Below are 20811 nucleotides of genomic sequence, written 5' to 3' on the forward strand. Positions count from 1 at the left end.
GAATCTAAACGATATACTATTTGAATCACATTCTTTTTACAGCTGTTTTTATCTATTACAAGTAAAACCATACAGTTTATTTATTTATTTATTTATTTTATTTATTTATTTATTTATTTTCATAATACATAGATACATTCAATATACATATTCATTTCATATACACATTTATTATACGTATTACGGCTCTTTAGGCATGGCCTGTGTTGAGCCGAATACTAACATGGTAATACAAAGTTTATATATATATTTTTTAATTTTTAATATACTTATACATATATTTTTTTTAATGATTAGATTTTAAACATAACATACAGGAGATACAAAAATAATTTATGTTTTAAGGTTTTTCAATGTGATCATTACACCTGGACTTTAATTAATTCACTTTCCACCTTGTCCCTTCCAATGTTAAGTAACCATCGACGGACACTGTTCTTAAAGACCTGATCACTCCTGGAAATCTTAATGGTTTCGGGCAGCAAATTAAATATTTTTGGAGCGAGGAATTAGTTAAAAATTTAATTAAAGAAAAAAGGGGGTTAAGGAGTCTAATCGGCGGATATGTATAAATAGATACATGCGTGCGAAACAGGCATTTTTTTTTCAAAACAGATTGGCGTGGCATTCTTCTCTCTCTGCCTACCCCTGAGAAGAAGCGGTGTGATATTTAATTATTTAAAAAAATAGTTTTACCTTCTTTACCGCAATGGCAGTGCCATCTGTTGAATAATACAGAAACACAAGCAATACTAAATAGCTTATGGTGAATACTGTTTCTTGACAAATGCTTTATTACTGTTGGCCGAAATACATCGTATAGTAAAAATTAATATAAATGTGTCCAACATTTTGAGTGTGGCCAAATAATTGCTCACAAATCTGGATTATCTCCATTAAAGGAGTTATTTTTCATATTATTTTTTGACTACTCAACATGAAAACCAAACCAGCCTGTGACGGTCGTAAGCCCCGTAAACGCCCAGACTTTCATATTCTTCTTCAATTATATTGAGATGTCAAAAAATAATATAAATGTGTTCTATCTATTTTCTTAATATTTATGTCTGATCAACAAAAACGCTTGTTGGGTACAGCTAGAATTTCATAAATAAAGATAATTCGTTTATGGTTTTAATTAATAATTATTAAATAGGGCTTTATTCATAATGAATCGCAGAATAAATTCAATTCCTAATCCATGAATAAAGTGAATATTAAAAATACAGTATTTCGGGGAAATTAAAATTAGCTTAATTTTTAGATGAAAATTCCTTTATAAAATGTTTGCTTTGGTGCGTAAAAGTGCTGATTGAATTTTTTCCACGTTTCACAAAATTCATTGAGATAAATATTTGTTGATTGGATCAGGTTGGAAGCACCTTACTAATTGAAAAAAGCCTTTTTTAGTTTCCCATTTAAAAAAAGTTTATTGAATATATTCACTCGGTTAACTTTTTTTTATTAATTTAATTTATCGGAAGGTTTTCAATCGGATAGAACATAACCGTTTTCATTTATAGATTGAATAATTGGGACATTATAATGTTTATTCTTATTGTCAATCTAAAATGAAAATGAAAATATTATTTTAAATATAATTAAAATGTAACTGTTTTAGAATCACTACAAATATTTAATAATAACTTAATTATAATGTCTACCGGTTAGCTTCGAAAGCGGTAGACATTATAATTAAGTCACAAAAAATATTTATAGTGATTCTAAAACAAAGTAACATTTTAATTATAAAATTGAAAATCACAAAGTAAGTGCTTCAAATATCGATTATATTGAAAATAATTTTTCTTTAAATGAAAAGGATAAATAATAGAAGCACAACATTTTAGGTCTGTCCAAATCCTTGTTCCCAAATCTAAATATTTTTTAAAAACTTTTCGACATCTTTATATTAATGAAAAAGAATATATTTACAAGTCTTAGTATACAAATACCCAGACGAGAATATTCTTCTCCATCTACGTACAGATGTCAAAATATAAAAACAACTGTTATGTGGAAAAACCTAATTTTTATGAACTATTGTAATGCACTCCAAATGCTGCAATCAAAATAACTGACTAAATTAAAAGCTGCATAAAAATTTATAATCATTTTTTAAGACTTTTCCCAGAATGTAAAATAATCCGGTTAGGATTTTATATATTTTAAAAAAAAATGGGCCTCTGCTAAATATGAGGCCTGCTCAAATCCACCAATGACGGCTTCAGGGAATTCGCATGCATATACAGCATCATGTGATTTATGATATATATAGGAGTAGTGTGGAAGTCATTCATGGGTAGAATGGTGAATATAATTGCTTGCGTGTAATATGATTACTTAACCACCCGATGACAAGCCATAAGCTCTGTAAATACCCAGACTTCCATATTTTTCTCCATTTTTGGATATTGAGATATCAAGATGTAAAAATAATAAATGTTTTTTAGCCAACAATGTTCTGTGTAAGTAGCCAGTAAATGTTCAAAGAAGCCTACGTACAAGGCGAGGGTGGATAAACTAAACTTTTAGGCACCGCGGGCGATTTTTGAACAAGTCGGGGAAGACGGTTTACTCAGGCTTAATGCTGCGAAGAGAATTTGGGAATTTATAGGCCTCAGTCCACAGGATAGTCCATTAATATTTTGTTTGTTTTTTTTCTCCCGTAAAGGATACTTATATAGTATTCACCAAATAAAAGGATATGATAAAAAATAAAAATACTTTATAAAAATGTTTTTAGGTTTCTTTTGAAGATACCCACTCGACGCTTGTTCTATTATGTGTATGTATGTATCCATAAACGTTATATATGCAAACATATATTTTACACATTATTCACTTTAAATGAAAGTGTTATGTGATTTGCAGTTTTAATTTTATTTCTCTTTCTAACAACTAGTTATATATGAAAATGTTTATGTGTGTATGTATATACAAGTTAATAAAATGTGCCACAAAGTATCTGCCAAAAACATTCAAGAAATTTCATAATTTGGTTTGTGATTTTTTATACATATAAGAAAAAACAATTTGTAACTATGTACATTCTTTTTGTTATTGAAAGACTTTTATTGAATATTATACTAACCCGATGACAAACTGTTTGAAAGGCATTTTATTAGGATTTCACAATTTCGTTTTTGATTTTTATGATATAAAAATAATAATAAAAAACAATGTGCAACTACGTACATCCTTTGTTCAGGTCTATGATCCTGTTAAAGATGATCCCATTCCAATCGAAGCTGGGTACGCAGGAATAAAAGCATGGCAGTTAACCGATATAATGTCAAGGCGGGAAAATGCAGCCAGGATAGACAAAGGCATCTCAGAGAATGCATGTTGCGAGCTCGTCGAAGGGAATATAATTTGACAGCTTAACGATATCGAGAGCAAAGTGCCTAGCAACTTTGAAATTCTCGAATGATATCTTTATACTAGTGATCAACTTACGAAACAATAACATTAAGAAGAGTGATATACTCGTTTAAAACGATTAATAAAGCTTGCATTTTTTTGGTCATAAAACCAATATTATACCTAACGTAATAAGTATGAGTCTATAGAAATATATCGTGTTTTGATTGAACGTTTTACTTAGTAAATACCGCAATTTCTTATAATCTACTGTGTATTCCGCATCATTTTCAAACACCGTATTAAATTTTAAGAAATAGTGGTATTTACTAAGTAAATTATTAATAAAAAATATACATATATATATAAATTTTACCACAAAGTGACTGCCGAATCAATTAATGAAAATAAAACGTGGTTAGAATATTCTCTTTCCGATGTATTTTTTAAAAAATCTTTAAATAACACACAAAGCTTCTATTTTTAGAAATACAGAAATGCGTTGGTTTTTTCTGTCGTTATTATTTTAAATCAACCGTTTTTCGATAAGTATGGCAAAGTGATCAGTCTTCGCGAATATTAGTGTCAAAGTCTGCAAAATGCATACATTTTCTTCTTCTTCTCATGCCACTTCTATCAGAGGTTGGCGACCATCTCCTAAACTCCACACGTTCCTGGGCCGGCCTGATGAGGGTTGCTGTCGAATATTTATATATATGTATATAAATATATTATATATATACATATATATATATATATATATATATATATATATATATATATATATATATATATATATATATATATATATATATATATATATATATATATATATATATATATATATAAATATATATAAGTGTGTATGTGTGTGTGTATACATACACACATAAACATTTTCATATACAACTGGTTGTAAGAAAGATAAATAAAATTAAAACCTAATATAACACTTTTATTTAAAGTGAATAATATGTTACGAACTAACTGAGAGAGAGTTACGTACGCATTACGTTTGCTTTATTTCAATTCCACAACATATTAGTTGATGGACCGTAAAACATAATTTCCACAAACTGCACTCATGTCGCAACAGATGTGGACAGCGCGCCATATTTTAGGTGTAAAGCACTAGCTATAAACATTTCAGCTCGCTATACAATGGGGTAGTATGGGATCGTGTACGATTTCCAGTGTGGCTGCGATCGGATTGGGGAAGTTTTACTCCGCCCTCTGGCAATACACGTAGAACTGAGTATCCGGGTCCAGCGCTGTTCGGCGCTGTGAACAATGTTCTTCTTTCATTATTGACATTAACTAAACGATAAAATAACTCTTATAATTGGAGATAATTCAGATTTGTTAACAAGTATTTTTACATTAAAAATGTTGATGTGATGAAGAAGAATATGGTAATCTGGGCATTTCCGTAAATGCCCAGAATTCCAAATTCTTCTTCATCTTTGATGAGATGTCAAAAAAATAATATGATAATGACTCCTATAATTGAAGGTAATCCAGATTTTGTTAACAAGTATTTGTACATTAAAAATGTTGTAAATAAATTAAGTGGTCAAATTTTAAGCTAAAATAAAAAAATGAAAATGATATTTTTTGGCGTTTCTCATGTATGTGATTATAATCCAAGATTTGGACCTCACATACTAATAAAAGAGTTTCTGCTCAAAAGCTTCTTTTCATCTCACAGATAGATGTCCCTAGTGAAATTCTAGTGATTCAAGAACAGTGTCTTGAAATGGGTTAATGTAAATAAAACCAAGAATTTGAGTAGCGTGGTTGTCAATAATGGCTAGAATTGGTGAATGTTACACGTGTATAAAGTGATCATTTAAACCAGCCTATGACGGTCGTTTGCCCCGTAAATGCCTAGACTTCCATATTCTTCTTCATCTTTGATGAGATGTCAAAAAATAATATGAAACAAAACGATTATTTAAAGCGGTAACGAAATTCGGTTTTTTAATTCGATAACTATACGATCACTATTTTATACAATTGTTTGGGTACCATGAGTTCTTTTTCTTCCTGGCTACATCCCAACTTATCGTCTTTGTAGACTACTGGGGTCAACTCTCCTCGTCCTTAGGTTGTAGGTCATTTTGCCCTTGACAACGTGACCTAGGCTATGCCTTCGAATCGTGTTACATTTCTTTTTCCTCTTGGGTGCCATGAGTTGTTAAACATTTAGTATTGCCTGTATAGGATCATTATTTGTATGCTATTGATCTATTCAGGGATTTTTGAAACAACAAAGAATTAAAATTAATTGTATTTAAAAAAAGTATTCAGGTTGTTCGCATTCTAATTGCAGATTCATTATATCACGTTCCAATTAAATTAAGATAAGTCTCAGGAGTAGTAAGGTATTAAGGCGGGATAATCAATAACCCGCAACTTAATTTTCTTTAATCTCAGGTAACATTTAACGCCTCCGTAGTGTACTGTAGGTCCCGGGTTCGATTCCCAGAGAGGGTCAAATAAATATAAGTGATTTTTTCACCCTAATATTCATTCAATATTACCCTGGACTGGTACCTGAAGCAGAGGGCTGATCACCTTTCCTTCATGTATTAATGATCAAGATAACACTGCGTTTATATGATGCAGTGCCCTATGCACCATTAGGGTGCGGATAAGGGTTTGAATGAATGAAAAACTTTTAACGCAATTGCATTTTTTGCTTGAATTACCGTATAATTAAAAAAAAAATTCTTCGAGACAATTATATGGTTTTCAAAAGAGTTCAAAAGAGTTATTGAAAGGTAAAAAGTTTTAAAAAAATATGTGAAAAATATGAAATACTATAAATTCCAACATAAAATATTATCTGAACTAAAAATAACCGCAGGCAACAGATGGAATAAAAAGAATTAAAATCTGGAATAAAGTTTCAGTTTTTGTATTTTTAAGGTACATTTTTTTACATCATATCCTAATGTAAGTTAAATTTTTATACCTTAGTTTAACATTTTTTTTAAATAATTGTTTTTTTAACGTAAATCTTATTTTGTAAGTAGAGAACCAGCGCTGGGTGAAAAACGCTTTTGCTGTGTATATCACTTTAAAAGCTAACTGTTTTCGAATTTTGTGCGAGAGATGTTGGAACTATTGTAAACTTGTTTGTTTAACTCTAATGGGCGATTTTTCTTTTTTAATGGATTCTCAGAATCGAGCACGCACCTCGTATATTCAAATTATTTTTGATAAATGTCGCACACAGATGCACTATGATAATTTTTCCATTTCTAGTTACAAACACCTACTTTTGATCCATATTCCCACCTGATGGTGCATAGAGCACTGCATCGTATCGCATTACCGTTACCTTTATCATTATTAACGTGAAGGTGGTGAAAGGCCCGCGAATATTTATTAATTATGTAATTACCTTTTTTATTGCATTTTTTTATATTTCTCGTTTAATTTCACATGGTATATGATTAATAGTATGTGTATTTATGTACCATACATAAACATATTGATTAACTAATTAACTAACCATCACGCCGCTTCCCCGCAGGGGTAGGCAGAGAGAATCGAACGCCACACCACTCTGTCTTTGCAAACATTCTTCATGCATCATGCATCTCCTCATACATACCCGACGATTATAACGACTCCTGACCCGGCCGTTTTCAAGTATTTGACATACCTGATTGTGTATTGTGTATTGTTTATATCTGTATCGATGTATATATGAAAATTTAGAGCATGATGTATATATTTGATTTTGTTGTTTATACTTCGATTGAACTATTAATTTGGTATCTTAATGACAAACTGCTTCATTAGCATTGAAAAGGTTTTTATCTTTATTGATATAATAAAGAAAAAGAAACGTGTTACGAACTACTGGTGCAAAAATGTTTATTTTTTTATATATTAACAGTTGTTTTTTTTTTAATTCCAGGTTCCAACATACAATAAGCTCCAATTCGAAAATGGTGGTGAGATGGCCAAAAGCTGTCTTTCTGTTAATATGCATTCAATTGATCATATTAGATACGGCAGTCCAATGTAGACACACAGAGAGAAGGCGCAAAGAAAAATCAGCGGGAGCATCAGTTCACACACACAGGCCAAACATCTGTGACATCACTGACAGGGAATCCAAAATTCACTGCTACTGCGAAGAAAATCAAGCGGCACAAAATGCGAGCAAAGCGGAATGTTGGGTGTTTAACGGCGGGATCCCAAATGAAGATCCCATTTGGGCCGCCTTTGGTTCTCAGACTAATCTCGTTGAACTCAATTTCAACGTCAGGGCGGATGGCGGGCTGGGCTTCGTACCCACGAGAGCACTAAGACCTTTGAGGTACCTGAGAATGCTGACCATACAATACGCTAATATCGACGAGGTATCCCCGTATGCCTTCGCCAACCTGACGTCTTTGAAGGAAATATCGATGAAACGCAACAAAATAGTCAGTCTTCAGGAAAACGCCTTTGCCAGCTTGTACAATTTGACAACCATTAATTTGGACGAGAACAGGATTACTGAGATCAAACGAGATTCTTTCTTCGACCTTCCGCAACTGCAAAAGCTCTATATTACTAATAACAACATAAGCGTTCTCCACGACGGAGCGTTTAAACATCTGACGCAAATGTCTGATTTGGAATTGGACAAGAATAGCATATCAATTCTGACTAGAGAATCTTTTGACGGCCTTGCAAATTTAAAACGTCTCGACTTGAAGAACAACAGAATGAGCATGATCGGAGATTTGACTTTCGCTGAACTCTGGAACTTGCAAGAGCTTTTATTGGATAGAAACGTGCTGCAATTCATATCGGAACGAGCCTTCGACGGACTATCTCAGTTGAAGAGACTGTCTTTAAGTGAAAATCGGCTGTCTTCTCTTACTGGAGGGCTCTTCGAAGGAGTTAGAGGACTCGTGTTCTTGGATCTACGCAGCAACAGCCTCGAAACTCTTACTTTTGAGAACATTCGTCCAATAATCGACAATCTGAAAAACATATCCAGCTACATTTACTTAGATGGTGAGTTTATTTTAATTATTATTTATTTATGTTTCCGTATACATCATTATAATTTTATATTATTTTTTGACATCTCATCAAAGATGAAGAAGAATATGGAAGTCTGGGCATTTACGGGGCTGACGACCGTCATAGGCTGGTTTAAGTGATCACTTTACACACGTGTAACATTCACCAATTCTACCCATTATTGACGACCACACTACTCAAATTCTTGGAAAATGTTGTAAATTATAATTTTAATTTTATATTTATATGTCCTCACTGAATTTCCCCAAACATTTAACAATATACTTATTATGTATGTTTACTACTGCTGAACCTTATCTACATCCAATGGTGTATAAGGCACTCTGCCAAATTGATAAAATTTTAATCGATCGTTTTTTTTTATATATTAAAAGTAGGCAATATCATAAGTCCTGCGCTTCAGGTACCAGGCAAGGGTAATTCTTAAAAAATAAATTGAAGTAAAAAAACATATTTTTAACCCCTTTGTAATAGAACCCAGAATTTTTAGCAATGTAGCCAAATGTGCTAACCCCTACACTAAAGAGGCGGACAAATGTCTGTCCAATGACCGTTTACTGAATATTTATTAGCCATGAGTCATCATGGATAATATGACCAAATGACACGATCTCTTTCATATATACCCATCTTTATTATCAAATTTAAAAAAAAACTCTTTTTAAATAATTCAGTTATTTAATTAATTGATGAATAATAGTAATAAGTTATGGAGGTTTTTTTTTAATGGGAATTACTTTATCTTTGACCTCTCATGGTAGATGTATGTTCAATTTTTTTTTTAATGTATCTACGTTTAAAGTCTTGTGGCTCTTTGCATTTGATATAAATGATAATGTTTTATTTATGGAGCCAGTAATCGTATGACGATGTCGATCGTATTTATTTTCGTTTACAATCCAGGTTGATCCCAGTACACAAGTATGTATGAGATAACAATGGTTGAAACCGCTTTGTTTGCAAAGGGCATAATAAAATTTAGTTGTTTACGGTCGGATAAGTAGATAGTTACGCTAGAAAAATCTATTGTGACCGTAAAACGACTTAATCTCCCCGCGATGGCAATTCTTTTGATCACCCTTAAATTGAAGGAATGCCAAATGGCACCCTTTGAAAAAAATGTAATCTGATGCGCAAGTAACTTTTATGAAAAGCACTTACCTTTTTGAATCAGATGTTTGATAAAATACATTTTCATTACAATTTTTTTTATAAATAATCTTAAATTTTGACACAAATGATAAGTAAAGAGCATTTAAATATTTTTTGTCAACTTTTCCTGTTTTTATTTATTACTTTTATCATAGTTTAAAAGAATAACACAACAGAGCTGTTTTATGTAAATATAAAAAAAAACTATACTGTAAAACTACAAGATTTTAATAACTTCTTCTTCTTTACCTTATCAGCACATAATAGTGCATAGGATACAAAAGTGTACTAGAAGTGTTGAGAGTTATGAAAATTTAATATACGAGAATTAAAATTAACGACAGAAAATATATTTAAATTAAAATCAACTATTTATCACATATAGAATATTTTTTTTATATTTGGTAAGAAATGCTTAAATATTTTTTTTAATAATTGTTAAAAACAAACGTAATTCCTGATAATTCACAATTAATATAAAAAATTAATAAGTATGAAAATGTTTGATAAAAATATGTTAATATATAATAAGTAACTTTTTTATGTATTCTTTTCATAAAATGGAGCTTTATTGTGTTAGTATTTTTTATGTTGACTATGTTAGTCGTATCAGCTCCCTTCAAATAATGTAATTCTTTATAATGTATTATTGTAAATACCCTAACGTACGTTTGTGAATATGACACCATTATTCCTACCCCATGAATGCGAAAGCAAACATAAATAAAACACGTATTTATTCTTCATTACTCTATAACATTGGCGTATCAAGTTTCTTTGTGACTTTTCTTAAGCTTTTATTTAATGTAAACATTGCGTATGTATTTTATTTCTCTCCGAAATAGTACACGGCATAAATAAGGGTAGCTTTAATAAGCATTTTATTTAATGAATACGATTTCAATAATAAAAAAATCTCATATTTTTAGTTCTCTTTTTGCACAATGACATGTTTCTCAAGGTTAGTATGATAAATTCCCTGCTGAAATATGTTATAAAGTTACTAACAGGAAAATTATGCATAATTTATTGGTGAAGTATTCTTCTTATTTACGTGTTGTATTGGGTCCCCTCCGACATGACTATCACTTGTGAGAATGTGTCCCTATTATGGACAGTCCGAAATATTTCCTGGACGCTTCGTACTCTTGTCCACTAGTTTATATAAAAGAGCTGGAGATCTGCCTTCTTTTGACACCTCTTCGACCCTCGACCTTGCCTTCGATGATCAGTTGCGGTAGCTTGTACTTTTCTCCTCCGAAATATGTCCCAAATATGATACATTCCGTGTTTTGATATTTGAAATTAGTTCTCTATTCACTCTGGCTCCTTGTAGAACATTTGGATTACTGATCATGTCCGTCCAGGGTTTTCTAATCATTCTTCGATGCATCCAAATCTTAAATTAAGTATAACTTCGTGGAATAACAGGATGATATAAATATTAAAATTAAATACTCTTTTTAGACCACTTTTAAGTGTTTTAATATAAACAACCTTAGTTTCTAAAACATTTCGTTTTTATGCCTTTTAAATTAACGAAGTTTGTTATTTGATAACGTGATATAGTTCAAACAACGTCCGCGGAAAAAAAACACTTGTTAACATCTTCAAACAATGTAAGAAGCATCTTAACAAAATGATAAACATCTTTGTTCCTTTGTATTAAAAACTCTTCAAGGTATTCCGCTCGATTGAACAATGTGCACCCTTAGAATTTATTTAATATTTTTTGGGAGATAAAAGCTACGATTGTTGAATCAAGTGATATTTCTAGGGGATGGGGTGGGTTGAAATTGTAAATTGTGCGTATCATGTTCAGAGGCATCCTTTTATATCCGGTTTCGTACAAAATTAATATAACTTTTTACTTTATCTTCATGTTTTATTGTATTTGAAATACAGAAATCGGAGCTTCAAGCATCCCCTCAGCAAATCTAAATTCACTAAACACGTATTCGTGATTCAATATGTTTTGCAAAATCCTCGGAATGAAATAACGTACTTAACAATATAAACATACATAAATGCTAACATATTTCTCTCTGTAAGACTACGAAGGATTAACGTATAAACCCACGTAGGTAGAAAAAATAAATGTATTACTGTTCTTATATTCCTTAGGAAAAAGTAGATTCATAAAATCGATATAAATAAAAATCTAATTGTTCGTTTACCGAATACTTTATAATTTTGAAACCGGGGTAGTGGTTCCGTGGTTAGTCACGCTGACTCTTAATTCAGAGAATTTGGTTTCAATCCCACTCTTGATTTTTATTTTTGATAACTAACCGCTTAAACATATAAAAATAGTTGAAAAAATGTCAATAAATTAAACACAATGTTTTTACATTAAAAAAAAAAAACAGAAAACTATCACTAATTTTGAAAACCACTTTTAAGGCGGAAAAAATCACTTCAATATATATTTATTACATCTTTAAGCAGTATACACTTGAACGCATTGTAAAATTGAACTCTTAGCAATTAATCAAATAAACATGTATCGTTAAAATTAAGAAAGTAGTGTTAAGATAGTTCGGGTACGTGGCACGAATGAGTAAATAAAGAATACATTTATATGGAGAATGTAGTTGTAAATAAGAGCAGAAGAAGACTGAAGATAACTTGGCATGATCAAGTAATTCAAATACTTTAGATTAGTCAGACCAAGGAGTTGGAATAATCGGCGGGTTTGTATGATGAGATGCATGAATGTGGAAGAGCTAAAGATTGTTTCCAAAGACCGATCGGTGTGGCATTCCATGCTCTCTGAATGGTGATGGTTATTTAGTTAGTTTTAACAAACAATTAACATACAAAAAAAATCTTTTTTTTCTAATATTACTGAACATATACTGCAAATAAATATTGAGTCAATAAACAATTATTGTTATTAAGCGAACATATTGTCAAAGCGTCTGATCTATTTCATTGAATACAGAGGATGCTGGGAAACCAAACATGAAATAGTAATTTAAAGCGTCTCCTTTGGTGATTTCTCATCTTCCTGGTATCAATCAGTCGACGGAATACGGAACATTATTCTACGGGAAATATCCAACAGACGAATTTGCCAATTTTCCAATATAAGGTATCGGATCCAATTACCGCTTTGCCCGGCTATTCCATGTTCCATTACATATAATTTTTCTTTACAGGTATACTATTTCTGAAATATACAGAACTTTTATTTAGAAAAACATATGTTGTAAAATTAATGTGATGTTTATAGATATGTTTCTAAGAATACTATTTTATTTGGCGGGAGTAATAACAATTTATTATCTCAAAATATTTTCATTGTGTTCCAATTTGTATTTTAATATATTTGGTTTGCTCTATTTTGGAGTTATTTGTTGTATCAATAGTTTTATAACGAAAAAGCGCCCAATAAAATTATGATTTAAAATTAAAATATAACTTTGCTTTTAAATCACCTTAAATATTTTATGGTAACTTAATTATAATGTATACCGGTTTCAAAGCTAACTGCTTCTTTTTCAAGACTGACTAATACTAGTAGTATTAATTTTTATTTTTTAATATTCTTACGGTAACTTTATGGTAACTTAATTATATTGTATACCGGTTTCAAAGCTAACTGCTTCTTTTTCAAGACTGACTAATACTAGTAGTATTAATTTTTATTTTTTAATATTCTTACTAATGACTTCAAATGTATTATTTTAAAAGAGAACCGGATAGCTCTGAAACCGGTATACATTATTATAAAATATTTATAGTGATTTTAAAACAAAGTTTAATTTTAAGTTTAAAATAAAAAAACATACAGTTATTACTTCATATACAAATTATAAAATATTGATTATTGTAGTAAAACTTCTAGGTCAAGTAAGAAGTCGAAATAATTGGCGAGTATGCACGATAAAATTCATGCATGAAAAGGCCAAGAATGTTTCGGACAGAGCGTTATGGTGTTCTATTCTCTCTGGCTATTCCTGCAGGGAAGTGGCATGAGGGTTTGTTAGTAAGTTAGTTAAAACTTTTGTCGTGGTGATTCGAAAATCGATAATTGGACTAGAATCGAGAGTGAAATCTCAAAGACGCATCACGTTTATTAGGCACATTTCATTACATGAAAGAGAAAAGAGAAAGAGAAAGATAGCTATAAATCCTAAAGCCACGGAAGTAGAGCAAAGAGAGCGATTTATCCCTAACAATACAAAGCGATAGATTAAGACGGTGTTACTCATGCGTGCGTTATAGATGTGCACGTTAGACGCCATAGATTATAGATGAACAAAGATACCAAGTGTTGTGTTAAAAATATTAATGTTTGTATTTTGTCATTATTTAAGTTTTTTCTCGTCATCTCGAAAATATCGGATCGCAAACTTTAAGTTCACAAACTATTGATATAAGTATAACGATATTATTTTTTGACATCTCATCAAAGATGAAGAAGAATATGGAAGTCTGGGCATTTACGGGGCTGACGACCGTCATAGGCTGGTTTAAGTGATCACTTTACACACGTGTAACATTCACCAATTCTATCCATTATTGACAACCACACTACTCAAATTCTTGGAAGTTCTATATATATGAACCAATTTAGAAACCTTGTTCATGAATCACTAGAACTTCACTAGAGACATCTATTGGTGAGATGTAAAGAAGCTTTTTATTTTTTTTTTCTTTACATCTCACCAATAGATGATAAATAATTATTTTAATTAAATAAAATATTTTAAACACTCTCCTTTTCATTCATCGTTAATTTTGTGTAATAGCACTTTTTTAATGATAAAGAGAGTGTTATATTACCATACCATAAAGTTATCAATGCTTTTAATTTACAAAAAATGAAATATTTTTAGTTCATTTTTCGATTGTCGTAATTCTTTTGATATGCTTCATCTCTCAAAATCTATTAATCTCTATTATTCTTTATTTTTCGCTTCTATAACGTGTACTATGCTGCAATTTTGATTAGAATTACGGTTATGGGGAAAAACGTGAGAAAAAAGCAAGTACCCACACTTTGGTAATTGATTTTAGCATTTCGCACTTGATTGAAGCTGTCAGGGTGAAGTATTGGAAAGCTCACCTCGTCCGGGCGACGCGGGCGCGCATGTTGAAAATTCAGAAAAACTTATTCTTCCTCCTCATTCCGAAGGGGAGGCGCATTATTTCGGGACACCAATTAGAGTGAAGATGATTTATTGTCTTCGACGAATCTTAATTCAATCACGAAACTCTGGAAAAATGTCGCCAGAGAATATTTTATGACGCAATCCCCATAAATCCCGACCAAAAATGCGTCGAAGTTTGGATTTGTAACGCCTGTTAAATCGTCACGGAGGAATGAACTACGTAATGGGCGATAATTGTAACGTTTTGAACTCTTTTTGATTGCCTGAACTGTTGATGTGCGACTGTGTGCTGTACGTTTATTTATGTAGTGTTGATTACAGAACGGACTTCGTACCCAAGGTCCATCGTTTAACCGAATCATTTTGTACTAACTGTAGGAGATGACGACAAGTATCACAAATTTTGGTTTCCGGCTTTGTGATATAAATTTTTGTTTTTTATTTGGTAGTGCTGTGGTTATTATTTCTCATTGTTTAAAACATTGCATACACATTCAGTATAAAAATAATAATATAGAGGTTGTAGGGAAAACAGTTAATTTATTGGTCACTTAAAGAAGTTCATATCGTACATTTTAAGTGTTTCAATTTGAGACAAACCATCTATTGATATTTTAAAATGGAAGATGTAAGACGGATACGTTTCAAAACTGGTAGACGAAAATGAGAATGGTTAAATACTAACATTTTAAAAATATGTATGTGTAAAAAAAATGTAAAAACGTAAAAAAATATTTTTTTTTTTATTAAACGTGGTAATAAAAATAAACTATAAACTAACTTACTAACTAACCATCACGCCGCTTCACACGTAGACAGAGAGAATAGAACGTCACACCACTCTGACTTTGCAAACATTCCTCGCCTCTTCCACGTTCATGCATCTCCTTATACACACCCGCCGATTGTTTCGACTCCTAACCAGACCGCTTTATATTTTGGCAAACCTGATCGTGCCAAGTTTTTCTCAGTCTTCCTCTGCTCTTTTTTTCAATTACATTCGCTTCATAAATTTGTTTATAAATTAAACTAGTATTTTAATAAATGCGGTAGAATAAATAAAAAATTTAATAATAATAAATACTAAATTAAAGTTCAGAGATAATCTGCTGAAGAATATTTACATGTGAATAAAAAAAAACATACCTGAAGTATATTCTTCAATAGATAATAATTTAGAATGCTAAGTTTTATGTTTAACATAAAGTTTACAAGTAAAAAGCTCGAATCAGCGTCTCCCGGGAGCCGGCATAAGTTTTTGAGTAAGCCATATTTTCAGCACAATATATGACCCACAATCGATCTATGGCTTAATGTAGCGGAATTTATAAAACTTTTTTCTCATAAATCTTCCGATACAAAAAGGGTTATTAGGACCTGTGTATGTAGAAATCCGTTTAATGTTTCCCGATTCAAACGTTACCCACCGCTTGAGATAGGTGAAATTGCTAAGGGGTGAAATAAATCTTTACATTTGTCTAAAGTTTTCTATACCTACATAATGGAGATAAAAATTCGTATATGCGCTCAGGGTCTGCAATATTTTTTTTGTCAAAGACACGATAAAAGGAAAACCTTTTTTGCAATAAAATACGCATATATTTGTCACCCTTTAAAGATTAAATAAATAAATGTTCCCGATTCTTTTTTGTTAAATTTTACCCAACGATATTAAATAAATATAATTGTATTTATTTAATATTAAAACATATAAGGTTAGACAAAGTTATGCAAGGAACATTAAAAAATTAAATAAAATTTTAACAACTATTGTTCAAAAACTAAATTCTATGTGCTCGTAAACTGTCAATCGCTGTATTTGACATCTCAATTCTCAAAACAAATGGAGAAGAATATTGTTGGAATAAAGTTTAGTATAAATTATTCAATTGACACCTTCATTCATATTTAAGATTTCAGCAGCATTTAAGATTGCTTTGAGTAAGCTTTTTATTAAGTAGATACTCTTATTTTGTAATGCACGCGAGATTCTTTCTGAATTATTTCATATACTTGGAGACACCTGAAAACATGATTTTCAATTTATATGAAGCTTATGATGTGACGATTAAATTAATATGAAGCTCATAATGTAACAATTTAATTATTTGAAGTTAATAATTTGACCATTTTATTTTAATGAAGCTTAGAATATGACCATTAAATTTTGATGAAACTTGTAATGCGACCGTTAAATTTTTATGGAGATTGTAATGTGATCATTCAATATTTAATATTTAATATAATTTTTTATGAAGCACATAATAGGCCAATTCGATAATTTCTATTTATTGATTCCAAAGTATATTTATTTGTACGAAATAAAAAATAATAGTAAAATGTAGGTTGACTACGGGTATCCTCCTTTCCCTTCATAATGTAACAATTTAATTATATGAAGCTACAAATTTGAACATTTAATTTTTATGAAGCTTACAATTTGACCATTTAATTTTTATAAAGCTTAGAATTTGACCATTCAATTTTGATGAAACTTGTAATGTGACCATTGAATTTTTATAGAGCTTATAATGTGCCCATTCAATATTCACAGAACTTATAATTTGATCATATTTTTTTATGAAGCTCATAAGTGGCCAATTTGATAATGACTATTTATTGATTCCTGAGTATATGTATTTGTACGAAATAAAAAAAAAATAGCAAAATGTAGGTTGACTAGGGGCAACCTCCTTTCCCCTACATAGAATATGTATCATGTCGATGTTTAGTTCTCGAGATAGCAACACAACAAATGTACGTGAGGCTGAGAACTTGGCGTATGCATGCAAATGAGTGGAGTTACGTAAACATCGGAGAGGTAATCTGCTCGAAGTTTGGCTCTTGGCGCCCTAATAAGCTAGAGCGCCAGGCTAGAACATATGGCGAAGGGGATGACTAGGCCGTTACTGAACTGGAAAAGCTTTTCGCTTAGATGATATTAGAAGCGCTCTTTGAACATTACTTCCGCGATACCGTTAGCAGAACGGCAACAGCTCCCGTACCCAGCTGATCCCGCCCATAAATGAACTGAAATGATACAAAAAATCAGCCGATTACCTCAATATGCGTGTAAGAGACGATTTGTTTTTATTAAATTAGATAGTTACGGTTTTTTATCATTAGCCATCTGGATTTCATTGTTGAAATAGCTTAATTCTGTATTCCGTTTTATTATCAAGAGATGTAATAATAAATATATATATATATATATATATATATATATATATATATATATATATATATATATATATATATATATATATATATATATATATATATATATATATATATATATATATATATATATATATATATATATATATATATATATATATATATATATATATATATATATATATATATATATATATATATATATATATATATATATATATATATATGTATATATATATATATATATATATATATATATATATATATATATATATATATATAGTATAAATAATATCATTATTTTAAATTGACAAAATAAGCGATTGGAAAAAAAATATTCCTGGAATGTATATTGAATTCACAATATTTTGTGTGAATCAAAATCATTGTTCGCAAATCTGAGTTTTTCTTCTTCTTCCATCATCAAACCCTTATCCCCACCCTAATGGTGCATATGGCACTGCATCATATAAACACAGTGTTATCTTGATCGTTAACACATGAAGGAAAGGTGATCAGCCCTCCGCTTCAGGTACCAGTCCAGGGTAATATTGAATAAATATTGGAGTGAAAAAATCACTAATATTTATTTGACCCTCCCTGGGAATCGAACCCGGGACCTCCAGTACGGTAGCCGAGAATGCTTACCATTTCACTACGGAGGCGGACTACTTAGGAGTTATTTTAAGTCGCTAATAATCTTCTTCTTCGTGAGTTACAATCTGTGCGCTGGTTTGCTTCTTCCGTGGTCAGTCTCCACCCGTCTCTATCCTCCGATCGTCCTTTTAACTGAGCGTATCTGCTACAACGCATGTTAGAGAAAATTTCGATCATTTATTTCAAGCGGGGTCATCCATTGTAGTTGGTGCCTTCGCACATGCCTTCCGTAATCCTAAGGAGCATGCCTGGGTAAAAAATACTCGTTTCAACCATTGGTAATGCCGAGAACTCGTACGCGAATGAAGGTGTTAATTTAAGGATAAATACAACTTTCGAAATTTGAGTAGTGTGGTTCTCAATCATGGGTAGATTGGTGAATGTTGAAAGTAATCACTTTAACCAGCCATGGCAGATCTTGAGCCCTGTAAATATCCAGACTTTGAGTTAAGTATCAAAATGTATTGAAATTTATAAAAATGTGGAATTAATTTTAACAGTCGTTTAGGATTTAACGGTGTCATTTAGAGCTAAGATAGTATTAAAACATTCGAGAACGTTTTGAGAAAAAAAACTCTCTTTGCCAAGATTAAAGTAGTTATATGGAGTGTTTTATTTACCAATATGTATACATCTGTAACTTTAAGATACAAAAAAACACAATAAACGACAGAAATAAGAAAAAATCTATAATATCCTGAATTAAGTAATATACAATCAATAAATATTGACTGTAAATCTCTCTCCAAGCACAAGAACTTAGTTTTTTTTTGCGTTACTTCAAAAATATATTTTGCAAGTATAAATATCTAGATAATAAATAAAAATGTTTTATTTTTTTCCAAAATGAAATAAATTTTAAAAAATCAAGTTTTACAACAAAAATATGGTAACGTACGTTAATATTAAAGACTAGAAAATAAACCCTTTTATATTGATCCTTAAAAAAACATTTAAATAAACAAAAAATACAGAACAAGTTTTAGAAATATCATTTATTAGACTATTTTATCAACATGTGAATTTATTACGTGTGTCAGTCAAAAAATAGTAAACGAACAGGTTTGGGAATGAAATACCGCTGATGTAGAAAAATATATTTAAATAAGAGCACCCGTAAAAGTCACACATGTTTGTCATATGTTATGATTATTTCTATACGGGAGCCGCCCCAGTCATAAGTTTCTACCCTTCAAAGGGTCCGAGGAGTTCTAATGGCCCCAAACCCCTCAGAGAGGGAGATAAAAGATCGCCCGTTTGATACTTTTGTTAACAATTACGGGAGATATATCTTAATAAGACGGCTCTAAGGTAAATTTATCGGGCAATTCGTAAAAAGACAAAATGCTTTTTAATGGCGTTTTTTTTTACACTGACCCAAAATAAAATAGCTGTTTTTTTGTGTTGCGAAAATGCTTGGAATTCCCTCATTGGCGTTTTATCTATATTTTAATGTTGGTTTTATTGCTTTTTATCCAAATAGAGATTTCAAAATTATACGATTAAATTTTTGGGATAAATGTTTCCATTTAATCAGAACTATTACTTTCACTATCGCAGTGAAGTTTTTTTTATTAATTTTAATGAATAAATAATAAAACTTTCGGTGATCATATAAGTTACGAATTTGACAGTATAGAGTGGATAATGAATTTTTAACAAATTAAAAAAAAATATATGCATATGTTTTTTAAAATATTTTTTTCTTTCTTTTAAACACTTTTTTTTCCTTGCAAATATGTATTAAAGGTTTGCCAAGTACCTAAGTGCAATTATAGAAAACTATAAAAACGCTTTCTCAACTGATGTCGGTACCATCTGTAAAAAATTCACATCTATTTTAATTACAACCAACATTCGATAGGAATCCTATAAGAGTGCGGATATACATATGTACCACATCAATAAAAGTAAAACGCAAAATGGATGTTAAATAATGGGCAGAATGGTGAACGTCGTTTAAGCCAGCCATTTGCTAAGTCGTACGCCCTGAAATGGTCAGACTTCAACCTTGCTACGTATATAAAAATGGTAGATGCTTTGTGTCAGTTGGAACACCAATAATATAAATTAACAACATATTGTATGATGTGTTACAAAGAATTAAAATCACACAAGATAATTAATGCTGTCTTCAAACCAAATTAAAACAATCAAGACAGTTATGACGCAAGTGATGGTTGACATTAAAGTGTTGATTTTTTTTATCAACTCATCCAAGAAAAGACTTTTCTATTTGCAATTATATTAAACATTCATAGTATTTTTTGAAATCTCAACAAAGATG

General features: G+C 30.8%; 1 protein-coding gene across 1 annotated transcript in view; it reads left to right on the forward strand.

The window, feature by feature from the left end:
- The window catches only part of LOC148304326 (connectin-like), a 188303-nt gene that overhangs the window by 132167 nt on the left and 35325 nt on the right, over nucleotides 1-20811 (forward strand). Inside the window, exon 5 of the mRNA XM_088268498.1 lies at nucleotides 7295-8388. Coding sequence (XP_088124624.1) covers nucleotides 7326-8388 — 1063 coding nt within the window. The 5' untranslated portion in view covers nucleotides 7295-7325. The remainder of the gene's footprint in view (nucleotides 1-7294; nucleotides 8389-20811) is intronic.

Source organism: Brachycentrus maculatus, unplaced genomic scaffold, assembly GCF_059751285.1.
Source record: "Brachycentrus maculatus isolate JH-2025_06_01 unplaced genomic scaffold, ASM5975128v1 h1tg000325l, whole genome shotgun sequence".
NCBI lineage: Eukaryota > Metazoa > Arthropoda > Insecta > Trichoptera > Brachycentridae > Brachycentrus > Brachycentrus maculatus.